The sequence below is a fragment of the Populus nigra genome, chromosome 15, assembly GCF_951802175.1.
Source record: "Populus nigra chromosome 15, ddPopNigr1.1, whole genome shotgun sequence".
Classification (NCBI taxonomy): Eukaryota; Viridiplantae; Streptophyta; class Magnoliopsida; order Malpighiales; family Salicaceae; genus Populus; species Populus nigra.
Window position 1 is genome coordinate 1417935 of NC_084866.1, and position 20367 is coordinate 1438301.

Sequence of the window (20367 nt, forward strand, 5' to 3'; positions counted from 1 at the left end):
ATATATGATAGATGTAGCTTTATCTATCATTGAAATTATTTTTGAATGACAAGATTCTGACGTAATGTTGAAGGAGATAGAGAAACAAAGTATAGTTCTGTTATAAAAAAATATAAAAACATAATTTCACTCTTACTTAATAAAATAAAGAAATCACTTCCCAAGTTATTAAATCTCCATATTCACATTAATAAATTTTACATGCTCTTAATGATTTCATCAATATGCTATTTAAAAAACAACCATACTTTAAACATACCTCTTAAGCTATTGATTCCAACCCTCCCTCCCTAGACACATAAAGATAATTTGATAAATAGCAAACAATAATTTTTCCTTCGTGAGCTTAAATGCAACTCATTGATTATTATACAAAATTTTATGTAAACATGCATATAAAATAGACTAGTTTTAACAACTATATAAATTAAAGAGAAACAATTTAAAGTTCATAGAAGGAGACTAGACACTGAAATTAAATAAATACTCATCTTTCAAAATATATTAAAAGTCAACAATTCTCATTAATTCAATAAAAAAATGTAAGACAAATCATGTATTATTGCTATAAATAAAAAAAACAATTGTTTATTGTTAAGTTTCTAAAGTGGCACCAATTAAAAAACATTATGTATATAGTATTTTATTTTTATAAGGTAAGGTTAGTTCAATTATTATGATTTTCATTTCTAGCATATAAAAATAAAGGGCTTCCCAATTATATAGCCATGGCTACCCCTTTTTAAACAGAACAATGTAATAGGATGAATAGTCATATATGTTAAGTTGATGTAAGGTATACCTTTCAACCTTGATTATTTTGCTGCAAAACAATAACACTAATCTTTTTTTTTTTGGGGCTTAAATGCAACTCCTTGGTTATTATATAAACAGTACTTCATGTTTAAAAAACATTAAGGAAAAACGTTGTCTTAGGTGACAACATAATTGACGCTTATAAACCTCCGTCTTTTTAGTTTTGTCTGTCTAGCCCAAACTCCGATTTTGGTGTTTCTTTGGGTCTAGGCAGAGATTTTTACTACGTTGGTGCTCCACATCCTCCGGTAACTCTCTCTCTCTCACTCTAAACTTCTATTTGGCAAAAATTCCTTGAAAAGAGTTAAAACCCATTTGCCATCTTTGCTTTTAAAGACCTCACGCATAAAGATACACACTTTACTTCAATAACTACTGACCCAGAAACTCATTAATTATTGAAATGGTGATTAATGTTGATAATTCTCTATCAAGTGGGTTTTTGTTCTTGTGGTTCGTGATTTTGTTCTTGCATGAATTGGTGCACGTGTCATGTTGGTTTCTTGCACTCTTGGTTTCCTTGTTTTGTTTATGATTCTTGAGCTTGTGGTTTTAATAATGCCATGTCTTTGTTTTTTCTGTTTTGGTTGCAGGAAATGAGTAGCTTAGTGGAGAGGCTACGTGTTAGATCAGAAAGGAGGCCAATTTATAACTTGGATGAATCAGATGATGATGCTGATTTTGTTTCTGGGAAAGCTAAAAAACCCCAGGAGAAAATTGAAAGACTTGTCAGGGATGATGCGGTTTGTTTCTTTTCTTCTTACTTCTTTCGTAGGTTAGTGTGTACTGTCTTTAATGCTGAATGATAATTGTTTTTTTCCCTTTTCTTTTCGAGGCTAATTACCGAGTTTGATGTTTTACAGTTTCATCTGGAAGTTAAGATAGTTGAGGTTCAAACATTTTGATGTGTTTTGAAGGATTTTTTTTTAATGGTTTTAAGGTGAATTCTGTGCATTTTATTTTTTATATTTAGTTTTGAATTCTGGGAAGGAGTTTAATTCCCACGAAAAGAAATTTTATTCGATATTATCATGTAAAAGGATCGGGATTGTGGCTGAGTTGTTATTCTTAAGGATGTTTTGATGATGTTTTTAAGGCTGCCTTAGATGCATGGGCTAGTTAACAGAGGAAATAAAGGGATGGCTTTGGTCAGGGATTTCTGAGTGGAGGTAACTATGTTCTGTGGAAATAACTAAGAAAAAATTATACAATTTTGTTGTCCTGTGGCTGTTGTTAGTCACATGGATTTTTCCATTAGTGTTTATATATATATATATATGTATATATATATGGTCTAGTGCTTGGCCTGATGAAATCATGGTCATGTCTAAGTTGCTCTGAGTTAGATGGTTCTATTTTAAGGTACATCCTCTATTTAGAGATGTTTTTTTCACTGCATTACTTTTACCAGTGCCCTTTCTCTTGTGGATGAGGGGCACAGCCTGTCAAAATTGAGAATTGAAACCTTCTTGGGTTTGAGTAGTTTCGTACTTCCACCAGCTTTTTGCTCTTTTTTCTGGTTTGGGATGGTTTATGAAATTGTAAGCTTGTTTGGGCCTTTTCGTGGGTGATCTTCATTGATTCCCGGACTCCATTCTATAATCATGTATTTGGTGTTCTTTTTTCTTGATTTCATTGGATTTATTTTGTAGGTTAACTGAACAAGCCTTCATCAGTTGTCATGTTAATCCTTCAACTTTAATGATTATGATGATGGAACTGGAAAGTAGTTTACTACGGCTGAGAATATAAATGCATATTTCTAAAAATTGATATAAAAAATAATGATGTATTTGTGGAACATAGTGCAATGTAATACAATGCACAAGAGCGAGAAGAAATTACGGCTTAGGTGTTTAGCTGCTTGAGGCCTTTAGGCTTCAAAACAACTGATGGAGAATAATGCTTTAAACATTTGGCAGAATATATATCTGATTTTTTGAAACATCTCTCATGTCCATGCTCCCACACATGTTTACAGTGAACATAGATGCTGTGATTTGGTTGTCCTCTCATGATTGTCTTTCTTAGCATTGCAAATTTCATAAACTTTATGTCTCTTTAATAGTTCTGCTTTCTTGCCTCTTATTCAGAAGGAGGATTCCTGTCAAGCTTGCGGAGAGAGTGAGAATCTTCTGAATTGTGAAACTTGCACTTATGCTTACCATCCCAAGTGTCTGCTTCCACCACTAAAAGCTCCTTTTCCTAGCAATTGGAGATGCCCTGAATGTGTATGATTCCTTGGAACTCATGGGTACTCTTGTTTAATTCACAAAACATTATGCTTTTCAAAGCTTACAATTACCATTCTTTTGTCTGCAGGTTAGCCCTCTGAATGATATTGATAAGTTATTGGACAGTGAAATGCGCCCTACCGTAGCTGATGATAGTGATGCCTCTAAGCTAGGCTCAAAGCAAATTTTTGTAAAACAGTATCTTGTGAAGTGGAAAGGCTTATCTTATCTACATTGCACTTGGTAATTTTGTTTATATGGTTTCCAATTTTATCAGGTAGAACAATTGCTTGTAAAATGATATGTTAGTTTTGCAAACCCTTTTATAATCTTTTCAAGTTCCCCTCCATGCTAACATGCCTTATATTGTGTGTTTCTGTAGCACAATCCATTTCGACTTTTGTATGATGTTCTCTTGTTTTTTTGTTCAATGTTGTCTTTTTCCTGCCTATTAGGCATCGCTTGCTCATGCGTTAGCTGGTTTTTTTCCTTTCTGGTTTCCTTCCTTGTTCGTCCCAACTCCCTACAGGGTACCTGAGAAAGAGTTTCTAAAAGCTTTCAAGTCAAATCCTCGTCTGAAGACTAAAGTAAACAATTTCAATCGTCAAATGGCATCGAACAATAACTCTGAGGATGACTTTGTTGCTATCCGACCTGAATGGACAACTGTTGATCGAATTCTTGCTTGCAGGTTGACTCATCTGAAACTTTAATGCATCAAACACGCACACAAAATATGATAGTTTTGATTTTATGCTGCATTTTTTTTCCTTATGGCTGATTACAAAACGATGAAATGGGGAAATGCTCTATGAAGTTTTTTGTTGAATTTTGAAATCTATGGAATGGAGTTCACTATTAAAAGTATGTGCCTTCTATGCTCTAATTATATATGAGAAAATGCAGACAGACAAGTAGTTTGCTAATACAACAACTAACATGCATGTTTTTTACCAGAATTTTGTTGTTGGAAAGAATTATCCTTACTGTTCAAGTAACAATTTCATATCTAAGATTAAACGTGGTTAGGGACCTACCCAGGATTGAGTTATTTTGGGGGAAAAGACAAATTTTCTTTTCAGGGATGAAACTGGTGGATCAGATGCTTTCATTTTTTGAGGTAGAGGGAGAAAATTGTTCACACATGAAGAGTTAAGTGTTTTGAGAAAAATCTTTTTAGAAGAAAAAAGAAACAACTGTTCATTTAGGAATAAAATAAAAATATCATCTTGAAGAATATCAACCTTTTGTTATATTTAAGGGGGGTTGGGATGGAACTTTTAATCCTTGGATCTTTCCCTGGATGTAGGGTAGTTCAGCAGAATAGTTGGGATTTTGAAGGGATGCTCATCTTACATGGCTATCTGTTCCCCCTGTTGCCATCATCCTATTTTGGAACCTCTTTACTATGGCTTTATGCATTTTTTTTTTAATGTTCTTTTGTCTTTACAAGGGGTATTTCTTATATGCATCCCATTTCTTGAACTTTAAAATCATTAATTGTAGATAAAAGCATAAAAGCATCAGAGTGAAAATTTTCCATTTATAATATGCAGTTGCCTCTTATCATGGGCTGCATGTCTTGATAATACCGGTGTGCTTTGCTGTTTAGATATGCTATTTTAGCCTTTTTTTCTTCTCTTTATTTTACTTTTGTTCTTAAATTGTTTGATTCTGTCACAAGATTCACGAATGTGACACTGTTGCGTGCTTCAGGGGAGTTGAGGGTGAGAAGGAATATCTTGTGAAGTACAAGGAACTTCCTTATGATGAATGTTATTGGGAATTTGAATCAGATGTATCTACATTCCAGCCTGAAATAGAAAGATTTAATAGAATTCAGTCTAGGTCTCACAAACCGAGTAAGCAAAAGAGCAGCCTTCAAGATGCTACTGATTCAAAGAAGAAATCAAAAGAATTTCAACAGTATGAACACAGTCCTGAATTTCTTTCTGGAGGTACATCATTCCATCTGATGTTTTTCTACTTTCTTGAAAACCTGGCATGCTTGTTCATATTATATTTACTTGGTTTGATTATTGTTAATTCCCAAGTGCTCCTGTTCTTGTAATTGAAGGCTCATTGCATCCATATCAGCTAGAAGGGCTGAACTTCTTACGTTTTTCTTGGTCCAAACAAACACATGTGATACTTGCTGATGAGATGGGCCTTGGTGAGTCTTGCTTGTGTTTTTTCTTTTGCACTGATAGCTTTTCATTGTTTTTCCCAATGTATTCATGTTTTTTCTATTTTTGTTTGATTACAGGCAAAACTATACAGAGTATTGCATTTTTAGCATCTCTTTTTGAAGAAGGCATCTCTCATCATTTGGTAGTAGCTCCACTTTCAACATTGCGAAACTGGGAACGTGAATTTGCAACATGGGCTCCTCAAATGAATGTTGTATGTACATGGAACTCTTTAGTTATCTTACTCATTGGTAAGGAACACTGAGTGGAAGTTTCTCTTGTACAGGTTATGTATGTTGGCTCTGCACAAGCTCGTGCTGTCATTAGGGAATATGAATTTTACTACACCAAGAAGCACAAGAAGATCAAGAAAAAGAAATCTGGTCTAGTTGTCACTGAAAAAAAGCAAGATAGAATAAAATTTGATGTGCTTCTAACATCTTATGAGATGATTAACTTAGACACAACATCGCTGAAACCAATAAAGTGGGAGTGCATGGTAACATTCTACAACTTAACGAGTACAATGCTAGTCCCCTGCATGTTATGGCTACTCAACATTGACATCTACTTGTAGATTGTTGATGAAGGTCATCGTCTAAAAAATAAGGACTCAAAATTGTTTCTCTCGATGAAGCAGTACTATAGTAACCATCGTGTGCTTTTGACTGGAACCCCTCTTCAGGTTTGTTTTCTAATGATGCAATTGAATCACATGGACTTAAGATTATTGCTTTTGCCAGAGAATAGTGCTTGCATATAATAAATACCAACATCAGAACAAAAATGAAAAATAAAAATACTTTATTGTATGCCTATGTTTGTAAACCTATTATATGATGTAAAAGCCTTTATGCTTCTCTTGATTCCTACTGGTTTTGTATTTTTTTAAGCAAAATCACTGGGTATGAAACCACTGATTACGGCAATAATTGAGAGGCTTGTTCAGCGTTCTTTTGATTAACATGCATTTGTTTTGATGCTCTGCCACTGGAGCATTTGAGGGAGTATCTTGCTGATTTTATCATGTTGTAAAGTTAGCTTGCTGAATTTAAACACTGGCAGATAGGCAGATTTAGTCTGTCTAATCAATTAGCACTTTTGCAACACAATATGAATGCATGTTTTAGTTTCTTTCTTCTTGTTTGCACTTTATTTTTATCATTATCTTCAGTTTTTATGTGCACATATCTATAATATGATGCTTTTAATCATCTTATTGCTTCAGTATTGCAAGTTCTTTATGCATGCCATGCTAATTTTCACAGTATTGGCTTAGAGTCAAATATTTAGATTGCAAACTCTGGATAGAAAGTAAAATGCAGTGCCCTCCCATCATTAAATGAATAGCTAATTAGCTTTATTTGCTTGCTTTTGCCTTATGGGATTTTCTACCACTTAATAATACTGTTTACATATGAGTTTGTTGAATTTACTAACCTATGCACTCATTTGACTTGTGCTCAGAACAATCTGGATGAACTTTTCATGCTCATGCATTTCCTTGATGCTGGGAAGGTTAGTACAATGTGCAGCTTTGCATATGATTTTAGTTAGATCATGATAGGTTATAAGAGCCTGGTGATAAGTTGAAAGAGCCTTTTCTTCATATTGGTTTAATCTTTGCAGTTTGCGAGTTTAGAAGAGTTCCAAGAGGAGTTTAAGGATATAAATCAAGAGGAGCAGATATCGAGACTTCATAAAATGTTGGCTCCCCATCTCCTTAGAAGTAAAATCTCTAACTTTTCCATTTGACATGTACTTCATTTGATTAATTGGATTCCCAGAGCTATTGATATATGTGATTTATATTTGGTGCATTGATTATTATCATTTTTCTTTTATGTTGACCGTGGACCTTTTCTGCCTTTTCTTTGGACATGAAGGTGCCAAATGAAGTGTTATCAGACTATTTGTGGATGCCTCCATAGTTCTGTTTAAGCATTTGATTTCTCTTGGGGTCTTACTTTCTCAAACAGTTCTTTTTGGAGTTTTCCCATCATGAACTAATATATAGATTGTTATTCATAACACAGAAACCATCTGAAAAACATGTCTCCTAGTAATCTTCGCTCATTTCTTTCGTCACTTGTCAGCACATTAAAGTTACTTGGTTTTTGTTTTTCCTCTGCAATTGAAGCGATAAATTTTTCCACATTTCTTTTAAGGGGCTGAGTTTACAGAGTTGATTTGATTTTTGCTAGCACCCTCGCTTTTTTTCTTTTTTTATTTGTTTTGTCCCGTATTCTGAATCACTTATGGTTTCACCCTGTTTCCTTTTGCAAGAAAAGGAACACAAATGTAAAAGTAATGAATGCAGGATCTTAGGAAAAACTTTTCTTGTAGTAGAACTATTATGACAAGTTGGGTGACAAGTTATTTTCCATGAAATAGGTATTCCCTGTCTATTTTATTTGCTCCATTAGCTTTTCTTTTTTCCTTTCAATTGTTAAATATGCAATTTTAAGGGCTCTCTCTCTTTCTCTCTTGCTCTCTCTTTTCTGGCCTGTTGCAGCTATGGTTTCTGTAGCAAAAGATGGCTTTCATTCCCTTTTCTTTAAAATTTTAGTATTGATGAGAATGTGGATGCAAATTTGTGATGCTCTTATAGGGGTGAAGAAGGATGTCATGAAGGAACTACCTCCAAAGAAGGAACTCATTCTACGTGTTGAACTAAGTAGTAAGCAGAAGGAATATTACAAGGCCATTCTGACTCGTAACTATCAAATACTGACTCGACGTGGCGGTGCACAGGTGCAATTTATTATTGTAGAGAAATAAAGATACTTTAACTACTTTAGTGTATTTCAACCTAACATGTTATTTTCCCTGGATCTTCCTTGACCAGATTTCTCTTATCAATGTGGTTATGGAATTGCGCAAACTCTGTTGTCATCCTTATATGTTAGAAGGAGTGGAACCAGATATAGAAGACACCAATGAATCTTTCAAGTACTCAGTTTTATTCTATGTATTTGCTCTTTGGTGTTTTTGCAATTTCATTCACATGTGCATTTACACATGCAATGAATCTTTCAAGTGCTTAATTTAATTCTACATATTCATACTTTTTTTGTGCTTGTGCAATTGCATTCACATGTGCATTTACACATGTATGTGTCCAGTTATGCATGTGGTACCTTGACATTACGATAGGACATATTCTTATCTTATATTCTCAGCCTGTGTTCTTTGCTTGAGAGGCAGTGGATTGTTCTTCTGATGTTTCATTTCAGTTTTGGCTTCCTATGCTTGTTCTTGTAGAAATATGATTCTGTTCTCCGTTGTTTCAGTGTGTATAAAGACTCTTTTCAAAGTACTTTGTATTATTTCCTGATTTATTTTGTGCTTCTTGTTCTTGTTTTATTATGTGGCAGGCAGCTCGTGGAAACTTCTGGGAAATTGCAACTGTTGCACAAAATGATGGTGAGACTTAAAGAACAAGGACATAGAGTTCTCATTTACTCACAATTTCAGCACATGCTGGACCTACTGGAAGATTACTGCACTCATAAGGTATTGGCATCTTCTTATTATGATCCATCCTGTATCTGTATTTGGCTGCTGCAGTGATAGGTTGTTCAGATATACACTAATTTGATCCAGTATTTTATCATTTATTTTGTTTCTGTGGTCAGAAATGGACATATGAACGGATAGATGGAAAGGTTGGTGGAGCTGAGAGACAAATACGCATAGATCGATTTAATGCCAAAAATTCTTCAAGATTTTGCTTTCTTCTCTCAACTAGAGCTGGAGGACTGGGAATAAATCTTGCTACTGCTGATACAGTTATTATATATGATAGGTTGAGTGTTTTCATTTTCTGCTTTAGTATTCCCTTTTCAAGTGATAATGAGAAAGCTGGTGCTATGGAAATGTCGGTAGAGTAGTAGTTATGTGGTTGAAGGGTGGTATGATGGTAATAAAATATAAGGTGACTGTGATCTGGTGTTTTATGAATTTTTAAAATTTGACTAAGTCAAAAGTTGGCACTATCACTGTGCTCATTTAAATTTACTGACGTCTCTAATGGCTATGTTTTTAAAAGATCACTTTTTTTTTCCAGTGCTGGGGATTTTGAAACTCAAAAGTTCTAGATTTGCAATTTTTTCTGTGGGGTTGTGATGATTTTCTGCTTCTTTTTTCCTTTGTTGGTTTCAATTCACTGGACATATTATTCTTGGCTTTTCAGTGATTGGAATCCTCATGCTGATCTTCAAGCAATGGCTAGGGCACATCGACTTGGGCAAACCAACAAGGTTAAAATTTATTCTCAAGTTTTCATAGATAACTTCTGTTGCTGTTTGTTTGTTTGTTTTACATTGTAGTGTTGTTTTGGTGTTGCAGGTAATGATTTATAGGCTCATAACCCGAGGAACTATTGAGGAACGGATGATGCAGATGACTAAGAAGAAAATGGTTTTAGAGCACCTTGTTGTTGGGAGGCTTAAGGCACAAAATATTAACCAAGTAATAATCTTTTTTCATTAGTCAAGGCCTTTGGTTGTACGTGTGGCAGTAGACTTATGTTGCTTGTGTGGGCTAAATTAAATGAAAGTTATGATTAGAGTTTCTGATCAGAGATGTCACAATTTAACTATTATTAATATCGTAGTATGATTTAGGGGCAAAAACTCAACAGATATGATCTATGCTGAACTTATACTGAGAGCACTGCATACTCATCAGCAGATTTTTTTTCTTCTTTTTCTTGGCTAAAGTGGTTAGTTCTTTAGAAAATGCTGGTTATTGTGTTTATGGTGTACAGCTTGCAAGATTCTTTATGCAGGCATATTAGCTGGGCAGTTAAAACAAGATAGTTGTAGAAATCATATTGTGAAAAAAAAAAGTAGCTGAGTGGGTTTAAAATTTTAAGAAAAAACTTAAAAGATTATGATTCTATTTTAGGAAGAGCTAGATGACATCATAAGATATGGTTCAAAGGAGCTTTTTGCTGATGAGAATGATGAAGCAGGAAAATCACGTCAAATTCACTATGACGATGCTGCTATACATCGGTAAACTCTTTTGACTGCTAGTATCTTGGTGCTTTATAAATTTAATTGTTTGCTAAAAGTTGTAGTCTATGTTGTTTCTTCAATAGATTACTTGACCGTGAACAAATTGGAGATGAAGAAACGTCATTGGATGATGAAGAGGAAGATGGATTTTTAAAGGCGTTTAAGGTTTTTTCTTTTTAATACTATAATGTCTTTTTCTGTTATCTGTTGAGGTGCCTTTGTGGTGATTTTCTATAGTACTCAATCTTCCACTGTAACTGCCATAGAATAAGCCTTCTCTATTTAGCAATTGTTTTTCCTTTCCCATGTAGACTTTAGACAGTTTTATTCCACACATGTTATCTCACACTTCTGATTGATGGCATTAAAAGATGAAAACTATGATTGCCTGTTGGAAGAAAAACTGTGGACTAGCCTAGTCTGTGTGATGGATGCATAATGCAAGGGAAGTAAATTTTGCATCACGTGTTTTATCTTCCTCACCACATTCCACATTGTTTTTTATTAGTCTTAGCTATTGTAGGCAGATTAGTTAACATCCACTATCCATATTACATTGCCTACAGAGAAATTCTCAATATTCATCTGGTTCATGTAGCTTCTCTGGATGCCTTTTCATCGTCTTTATGTTTTCCAGCATTTACCTAGTCATCCTTTCTAGGTATCCAACCATGATTGTTGGACTCTTTATATACTTGCCTCTTATTCATTAGTGTTGTGATTTAGATTTCTACAATTTCAAGTCTTATTCCATTTTGAACGTGATAAGTAAATTTAGCGCGTTCTCTTGTGATTACTGTTTCTTGAAACATAAACCAAACTTGTTCTAAGTAAATTTTCTGTTACTATAGAGTTGAACTCGCCATGACCCCTTGGTGGCCAACCCCAAGGATTTTTCGTGGTTGTTCCACCTGTCAGCATGATTTTTGGTCTCACTGAATGCTCAAAGACCCTGGGGTGCCTCTGCACCAAGCTTCAGAAAGAACAAAGAAAAGCTTATGTTATGCTTATAATGACCAGTGCCAATTAAGATTAAAATTGTGGTCTAGAAAATACATTGTTTATGATTTCCCTTTCTGCAGATGCTCTGTTTGGGTTATATCTGTGATACTTATCATAAGGCCTGTTCTTACCATATATGCAGTCTTTCAGTTTAAACACTTGCCAAATTGGACGAATAATTGGAATTGTAGTCATTAAAATAAAATCTAAACCTTTGTTAAACATTTATGACCTGTTGCTTTCTTTCAATACAGATGAAGAACCACCCACCCTGTGTGTCTGGAATTGTCTTACTGTGGTCAAAATCGTAATTAGATTTTTGGGGTTAGTGGATTTCAAATGAATTGAGTTTCAATTTCAAATCTGCATTTGCATTACTTGAGAATTTTATCATAAGACTTTTTAGAAGTTTGGTTTTCTTTGGGAGCAAGGTCTGAACTATATTGGGAGTGCTCTTGATTGTGCAAATTATTTCCATGGGGTTTAGTCTTCTAAGGCTGCAGGTTTTGATAATGTTGTTTCTTATATACATAGATATTATACAAGAGGAATATTGTGAATGTTTTCTAGTTTCATTTAAGAAATTTTGGTAGATCATTGAGAGCAAAGGTCTTTTGGTACAGTGGGGCTGCTTAAGAATTAGATCCTCGTGGCAGATCTTATCTTTCCTAGATTCTCTCTCTAAATGATGATGCCAAAGCCACCCATCATTTGAAACTCATCTCCAGTATGTCATAGGTGAAATTGTATTAAGTCAACGAATGGCTGAACTCTTGATCATGAGTACAGTGATTCCTAGATACAGTGCTTGTGTCATGAGTTGTTTATAGTTTGAGTATTCGGCTCTATTTAAAATAGTCAGTGTAAAAATAATATATTGAAGATTGCATCTGTAATTGTTATTACAAGTTATTCATAAAACGGAGCAGGCTCTTTATTCCTGTGTTCTGTTCTTTCTGATTCCTGATTTACAAGTATCTGAAATGTTTCTGATTGGAAAACATTTTTTTGCGTGTTTTAGGTTGCAAATTTTGAGTATATTGACGAAGCAGAGGCTGCAGCAGAGAAGGAAGCTCAAAAGGCAGCAATGGAAACTAAATCTACCATAAGCAATTCTGAAAAAACAAACTATTGGGAGGACTTGCTAAAAGACAGTTATGAAGTGCACAAAATCGAGGAGTCTAATGCTTTGGGCAAAGGAAAGAGAAGCCGTAAGCAGGTATTATTGTATCCTCTTTCTACCATATTTTGGAAAGCACATTTGCTTGTTATCATCGAGGAGTTAAATTTACTTGGCATGAGACTGTATGTTTCACTTACAGCCAGTTTGGAACCAATTTGGTTAAAAATTAAATTCAAATCAATTTAACAGTAAAGCATATGTGTTTGGTATAAATCTTGTTCAGGTGGAATTGAATTTGCTTCAAGTGACTTTTGTCTTCAAGTGGGTAGTTCAAGATTTCCTGTTTGCATGTTCCTTTTTTTTTTTCCTGTTAACAGTGAAGGGCATAAGGGTGAAATTGCAAAAAAAAAGGACTCTTTTTGAAGGTATAACCGCGGCATGGTGTGGGACCCATCCATGCAAAAGTATATGATTCTTTTGGGTCAGAATTCAAATGTTATTAGGGTGTAGAAATAAATGTTTTAACAAATCCAGCCTCCCAAGTGCTAGAATTAAGTTTCGAAAATAGAACTGAGTTGACATCAACCCCATATCCTATTTTCCAATTACGCTGTAAGATAGTTCTTTTGAAGATGATGACTTAAAGTGATTTGTTATTTTGACCTTCTGTAGCAAATTTTGATTAAGAAGTGTTTGTAGGCTTAAAAATGTTAACTAGTTCATATGTTTTGGCATCTTTGAATAGTACAGAGCACTTTTATTTTTGAGACTTTGGAAATGAGATTAACTGGTTTGTTTTCAACTGATTCAGATGGTCTCTGTTGAAGAAGATGACCTTGCTGGTCTAGAAGATGTAAGCTCTGATGGCGAGGATGATAACTATGAAGCTGAGCTGACTGATGGTGAAACAACTTCATCTGGAATTCAGACATCTGGAATTCAGACATTAAAAAGGCCTTATAAGAAGAAGGGTCGAGGTAGTGTTTTTTTTCCTTCCTGGTTTGTTTCTAATGATTCAGTGATAAGAAATTGATGTTATACTGATTTTGTTTGCAGTGGATAATATGGAGCCAATTCCTCTGATGGAAGGTGAAGGTAGATCATTTAGAGTATTGGGTTTTAATCAAAATCAGAGGGCTGCATTTGTACAAATTTTGATGAGGTTAATTCCCACCTTAAGAAAAGAAGAATTTTGCTCCTGGGGTTATGAAATTTTTAAAATGCATCTGCACTGGCTTTTCCACATAAATTTTATGTTGCAGGTATGGGGTCGGAGACTATGACTGGAAGGAGTTTGCCCCTCGTTTGAAACAGAAGACATATGAAGAAGTAGAAAAGTATTGAACATCAGCTTTACCTTTTATTTATAGCAATCTAATGTTCTAAAACTTTAATAATAGCATCATCTTTGTCACATGACTCACATCTTGCATCTTATTGCATTTTATTTTTTTGGTTTGGATTGGATGACATTTGTATGCATGCACTTGTAGTTGCTAGAAGATACACTTGTTTAGTTTCAAGGCAAAAAGAATAGATTTTTTTTGGAAACTATCAAGTATGTATTTTCTTCAATTTCATGTAAATCAAGGAAGCTCAAGAGTTTGCTATTACTATATATACATATTAGAGATCGATCTTGTCAATACACTATTGTTTTCTTACATATTTGCAAGTGCTAAAAGAGTTCTAGCAATTGTTTTATTATTATTATTATTATTTTGGGCCAACTTTAATGCTTTATGTCCAAGTTTATTGTGTTTTCATAGATGGTATTTTCACCCCTTGATTTCAGTTATGGAAGATTATTCTTGACACATATAGCGGAAGATCTATCGGACTCACCTCATTTTTCAGGTGATTGATCTTCACACAGAGGCTTTTATTTTGTGTATTTTTTGTGCTGTGAATATGCTTTGTTTGTTTTGTTCACCATCTATGATCTTGATTGTAGATGGTGTTCCTAAAGAGGGTCTTAGAATACAAGATGTACTTATTAGGATTGCTGTCCTGCTTTTGATAAGGGATAAGGTGAGTCTGCAAGTTGAAATTCTTGGTTCTTTAATTTTCCTTCTGTTCTTTTTACTCTTTGTATCTGGTCTCCCCTTTCCTCCCTTCCCCCTTTTGGGCCTGCCTTTTCAAAGGTGCTCAAAGCAGAAAAGGCATGACATGAGTGCTTTCCTTGTGTATGCTTTCCTTATGCATGTGCTAAGATAAGAAAAAAGGAATTGTACCCAAGCATGTTACTTCCATTGGTCAAATGATTCAATTATTCGATGTTTTTGATGTGTTTTTGGGAATGATAGGCAAGGTTTGCATCAGAGAACCCAGGCAGCCTCCTTTACACAGATGACATTATGGTGCGCTACCCAGGCCTGAAGAGTGGAAAATTTTGGAAACAAGAGCATGATTCGTTGTTACTTCATGCGGTATTGAAGTATGCCTTCTCACTACCATCTGTCACATCACTTTTATCTGTTAATTTTTATATGATTCATATTTTTTGTATTTTGCCTTTATTTGCCTCTAAATAGCTACTCCTCAACTAGTTTTGTGCTGAGGCTTTGTTAACTTGGTTTGAGTTTGCTTGTCTCTTAAGTGCTCTATCTCCCAATGTATGTGAGTGTGCACGCACTAGGACTTAAATTCTTTATACAAATTAAAGATTTGACTAGGGGATAGGCTGAACATTGTCCAGCCCATTTTAGGACTTTCACTTGCACTCTAGTTGCCTTGTATGTTTCAGAATAGATTTGATCAGATGTGCTCAGGTCAGTTGAATATGTTTTTGAAATGGATTGGTCTTGCCAGAGTAGTCTTCAATATGTAAAAAATGCAACTTTCCTATGTGTCATTAAGATCGAACAATTATTACAGGATTCACCATTGGGGTTTTAAGGATATCTTGCTAGAATATTATGCTTGGGACATTGCTTCAAAGGTTGAATGAATTAGTATTCAATCTCAATATGTGAGTTTTTGTGGTAGCTAACAGATTGCATCATAGACAATGCCTTACCTACTTTTAGCAGTGTTCCACCACCACTCTCATCAAACGTCAAGTTGATTGGAGTTTATGTGTTGCCCATCTGGTCCAGATCTTGGAATTAAATATTTGATGTATTGCTGCTTATGGAAATATAAATTGGATTTTTAGAAAATAATAATAAAATCCAATCACATGCATAGGATATGCTGCTCCTCATCTTCAATAGACTTGACCTTGAGGAGAGTGATGCATAGGATTTTGGTGCTTGAGGTACAGCCTGATTTGTATCCATGTTTCTCTTATATAAAGAGGAGGTTGAAAGTTAAATATTCAAAACCCCCTCCATCAGAACTACTAAATTATAAAAAAAAATGAATGTTTGGTGCATATCCGGCATGGGAAAGAGCTTAGGCTATGCACCTGGTGTAATTTGATCCTTACATTTGTATGGATTGATAGAAATACGCTTCACTATCACAATATGCTTCACATCAAACATCTCATGATAGGTAGATAAAAATAAAGCTGCCTAATCTATAAACAATGTGCCAAAAAAACCCCATTCCTCTTAAAGTAGGTGTTCTCACTTAGCTTTGGGAATGAATGCAAAGATGCTTCACCAAGTTGAAACACAAGTGTTTTTTCTCTATTATTTGAACCAGATTTGCATGCTTAATATATTCTTAATTCATTTATGAAGATCGTTTCTGCTCATGATTAATTTTAAAATTCTAGGCATGGGTATGGAAGATGGCAAGCTATTGTTGATGACAAGGACTTAAAGGTTCAAGAAATCATTTGTAAAGAGTTGAATCTTCCTTTTATAAGACTACCTGTCCTTGGACAAGCTGCTTCTCAAGCACAAAACAGTTCTACTTCTAACATGGATAATGCAGAAGCTCCTAGCACCCAGACACAAGCAAATGGTACTGGAAATGTAGCAGCAGCTGATGTTGCTCATGGAACAACTGATGTTGCAAATCAAGCACAGTTATATCAAGATTCATCCATCTTATTTCATTTTAGAGATATGCAGAGACGACAGGTGGAGTTCATTAAGAAAAGAGTGCTTCTTTTGGAGAGAGGACTCTACGCAGAGTACCAGAAAGAATACTTTGTAAGTGATTATCATTTTCTTTATTGCCTGTACTATTACTATTTTTGCATTTTCAGATAGCTTTAAATTTGAAAGAGTAACATTTCTGATGCAAGCAATTATGAGGAAATATAAGTTGCAATTTTTGATATAGTAGGAAAAAGAATACCCAACTTACAATCTAGAACACCTTAACTCCAACGAGAGTTCGGTTTTGAGGAGGACCACTGCTGGGCATGCCTTATCTACTGTTACCAATTAGATTTAGCCGGTAATTTTGTCTATAGAATGTGCAACACTTAGCAACAGTATTAATGACATGTGGAATCTTCTTCTTTCTTTTTCAACACTGCTTTTTCTTTCTGTGAATTTTGGCTGATTTGTGGAAATCCTATGGCTCGATTCATGCCCTCACATCTTTAGAGCTAGTCAAAATCCTTGCACTCTTGTTTACTATAGGACATTAGATATGCATTATGTAGCACATTCATGAGGACGAGCATATAGTAAAGCAGAGTGGGTAGTTGGTGCTTGTAATGATATGATACTTGAGTTGATTCTAGACCCACAAGTTCCTTTTACACCCTTGTTTGTCTCAGGGTGGTGATATAAAAGCAAATGAGATTACAAGTGAAGAGGCTGATTGTGAAACAATGGCGGCTGACAGATCAAGTTTAGGCTCCATAGAGATTAGTGCTCATATGATTGACCAGTTGCCTCGAATGGAAACAATTGGTAAGTTCATTTTTTCTTTATCAATTATAGCCTGCAGATTACCAAATTAGGGATTGCTGAAAAAAGAAATTGAGAGATTTGTGAAGGGGAGTTCGTTATTAATTACTATTACTACAGGATGGAGTGGCAAAACATTTGAATGATATTATATAAACATATCCTGATTAATTATCGACACTTTAATCATATTTTAGGGGACATAGGTTTGATTAATTATCAAAACTTTTATGAATGATCAACATTCTCTCTATGCAGCATCAGAAGAAATTTCAGCAGCTGCTTGTGATGACAATCCCGATAGATTGGCATTACCTCAGCTTTATAACAAGGTAAATCTTCTGCTATTTCATTTGGAATTCTCCTTGTAAGGTTCAATGGATGGGAATTTGTATCATGTGTCAGATAGGAAACACTTAGGATGAAAATTGGACAGACAACACACACATACAAGGACCGGGTAGTGGATGAGCCAAAGGCATGTGAGGATTTAACAAGATGTTTTTTTCTGATTATCCTGGCAGATGTGCACGGTGTTGGAGCAAAACGTTCATGAATCAATTCAGATATCCTTGACCGACCGACCTGCAAGTCTCAAGTTGAGACAGGATCTTCAGCCATTAGAGACGATTTATGAACAGATAAATCAATTTCTCTCTCCTTCACAACAGAAATCTTCTACTTCAGAACAGGCTACTCTTGGTTCAAGCAAACATGTCCAAGCTGAATCACAGAGCAGTCAGGCAGATTTCCATTCACCATCTGACCAGCTGAAGGAGAATGACGACACCACTGCTGCTACCGAAGTTGTTGAGATGAAAGATGCAACAACAGAGCCAAAATTGCAAGGAACCATTGCATTATTAAACGAAGAACTAGTTAAAGAAACAAGTAAATCTCCTAGTGATTCTCCACCTTCTGCATGCCCAGTTACTCCTCCAAAAGAACCAACTTGTTCACCAGGGACAACTGAAAAGGATGTGGGAATGGTCGATATGAATAATGAAAATGACACCCAACACTGATGCTGTACCAAATGAAACCACAGAGAAATCGGACTCGGGGATGATCGTTTTAGATTGATACATACAAATGGAATACCTGTAACCTTTTCATGTTCCTCTTAGCTGCAACAAACTAGTTTTACAGGCTTTAGCCAAAGAACAAGTACGAGTTAAACTGTAACTCTTTTAAGTACTTTTAAACCATGCAGTTCTTTTTGCAAAAACCACCGAATAGTTCTTTATATTTACCACATCATGGCTTGCTTGAGATTTTGTGCACTTCATTGGCTAACCATGCAGCTCATTACAAACCGCTACATTTCAGCTGCCTGCTAGAAGCGAGATTGTTAATTTAATATCATTTTCTTAATGCATAACACTTCTTTGCTACAGCTTCAACTCACTCAAAGGTGATGCAATGTATTGCTGTTCCATTCTTCTTAGGGATTTGAAGCAGCTGTTACTAATAATTGGGTTTCTTTCCCGCCTAAAGCCGGTAGAAGCCTAAAGCCGGTAGAAGCTCTAGTTACAATCGGACTTCTCACAGCAAGTCTACTTCCAATCTTGAATGGAGATCAACTTTTCTACTAAAGAAGTGATGCGAAACAATGAATAAAAGAATTAAAGCAGGAAATAAAAAAGTTTTAGAGAAAAAAGTTAAGAATTAAAAGTAAAAAAAATAAAGAAAAAGCCAGAAAAAAAAGAGCTTGGAAAAGCTTGCAACGTTACAATTTTTTTATTTAATTCATCAAAAACTATCTAATATTTAAAAAAATAGGATATAAATACTAAAACCCTAACTAAAACAAGCAATTGAGTTTATGGTCCACTAAATAAAATACCCAACAATAATTAAATCAAACTTAATAAATAAAGCTTAATAAATCTCAACTAAAAATTCATATAAATTAAACTAAAATATAAGTTAAAACTCAATCTTTCAATAGTTTAGGCTACCCTCCATCGTCTATGATCATATGAGTGCGTAAACAATATCTCAAGTCCAGTGTTTCCACCAAAAAGTCAATGCTAACCTTCTTTCAAATAGGCTAGGAAGAAGAATTGCAGACGGTCTTCTTTAATAAAAACAGTACTAAAAATGAATTGAGAATTAACTTTTATGAGATGAAAGGATTTCGCTGAATATTGATATCATTATTGCTTGATTTCTTGCAAATATTCTTTGGAATATGACTCAACAAGATAGGGGTGAGGCCTCATTACATTATACAAAGGTTTATAATCTAGTCTAGTTGAGTGCCTTACAAGGAAGGCGAAAGCTTATCAAATGCCAACATCTTTTCTACTTTGCTTTTTAGTATATGACTAATAGTCAGTAATTAAACAAGCAACAATTCTTCAAGGTTTTTTTTTTGCTTAAAGAATGATGTGCCAACCTTAGAGATTCCTACACCTATATATATAATCTCACTACTTATTAAGTACTCATTGTGTTATAGATTGTTTTTTTGTCAAAATAACACTATAAGAAAATAGGCAAATACAAACAAAAACACCAATGGAAAAACTTTATTGGTGTATTACGATGACCTTTACCGACATAATTTTTCATTCTTGTATCCATCGATAAACACCAACAAAAAAAAGTCATTGGTATATACTGAAAGAATGACGGAGGGTATTATAGTGGGATTCAAAAAGGTAAATTGTACGGCGACGTAACATTTTTACCTTCAAAATGATCAACGGAGTTACTGTCAAAATAATTCCCTCGATAACGCTATCGGTTATATTTAATTTATGACCTGAAAATCAACCCTTCTCTCCCCTTTCCCCATTTCTTTTTCTTTCTTATGTATTTTTTTATGCAACAAACAATCACCCTTCCCCCTAATCTCAACACAATTCAACCTCTCACAACAAATCCGACCATCACAACACTCAATTTGTTAGCATTCATGTTTTGATTCAAATTTTATTAAGAATTCTTCACTTTAAGTAAGCAAATCTACCATTTTTTTATTTGAACTCCATTTTAAAATGTTGATTTTTTTGCATATTTTTTTTTAGTATATGTATTTTGTTTGGGTGTTTACTTGTTTTATAATTTTTTCTCATACAAATTTGTTGTATGGATTTATGATTTGTACATGTTACGGTTTATTTTAGATTTTATAAAATTGTATTTGTTTGTAAA

The 20367-nt window shown here is 34.6% G+C and overlaps 1 protein-coding gene across 3 annotated transcripts; it reads left to right on the forward strand.

The window, feature by feature from the left end:
• The first annotated feature begins 922 nt into the window (after positions 1–922).
• On the forward strand, positions 923–18477 carry LOC133674494 (CHD3-type chromatin-remodeling factor PICKLE-like). Of its 3 annotated transcripts, none has more exons than XM_062095622.1 (31): positions 923–1064; positions 1410–1559; positions 2910–3047; positions 3139–3293; positions 3580–3741; positions 4767–5008; positions 5128–5223; positions 5317–5453; positions 5526–5738; positions 5817–5924; positions 6707–6757; positions 6869–6968; positions 7851–7993; positions 8088–8191; positions 8617–8755; positions 8878–9047; positions 9435–9501; positions 9590–9712; positions 10151–10260; positions 10347–10428; positions 12287–12484; positions 13200–13365; positions 13445–13550; positions 13651–13725; positions 14184–14245; positions 14343–14419; positions 14695–14825; positions 16113–16494; positions 17073–17208; positions 17464–17537; positions 17730–18477. In XM_062095622.1, exons 2-31 carry the CDS (start codon positions 1413–1415, stop codon positions 18228–18230), a joined length of 4395 nt encoding a protein of 1464 aa, XP_061951606.1. In that variant the 5' UTR covers positions 923–1064; positions 1410–1412; the 3' UTR covers positions 18231–18477. The 3 variants fall into 3 exon arrangements, with proteins under 3 accessions (XP_061951606.1, XP_061951605.1, XP_061951607.1); XM_062095621.1 differs by lacking the exon at positions 923–1064 and adding an exon at positions 1161–1310; XM_062095623.1 differs by lacking the exons at positions 923–1064; positions 1410–1559 and adding an exon at positions 1966–1985.
• The last annotated feature ends 1890 nt before the right edge of the window (positions 18478–20367 follow it).

What these genes read in the sequence shown, in the direction of transcription:
- LOC133674494 (XM_062095621.1), top strand. Translation starts at nt 1,290, where the DNA reads ATGAATTGGTGCACGTGTCAT. An exon ending in TCTTATCTACATTGCACTTG is followed by an intron (nt 3,294 to 3,579) that starts GTAATTTTGTTT and finishes AACTCCCTACAG; the next exon opens with GGTACCTGAGAAAGAGTTTC. An exon ending in CAATAAAGTGGGAGTGCATG is followed by an intron (nt 5,739 to 5,816) that starts GTAACATTCTAC and finishes ATCTACTTGTAG; the next exon opens with ATTGTTGATGAAGGTCATCG.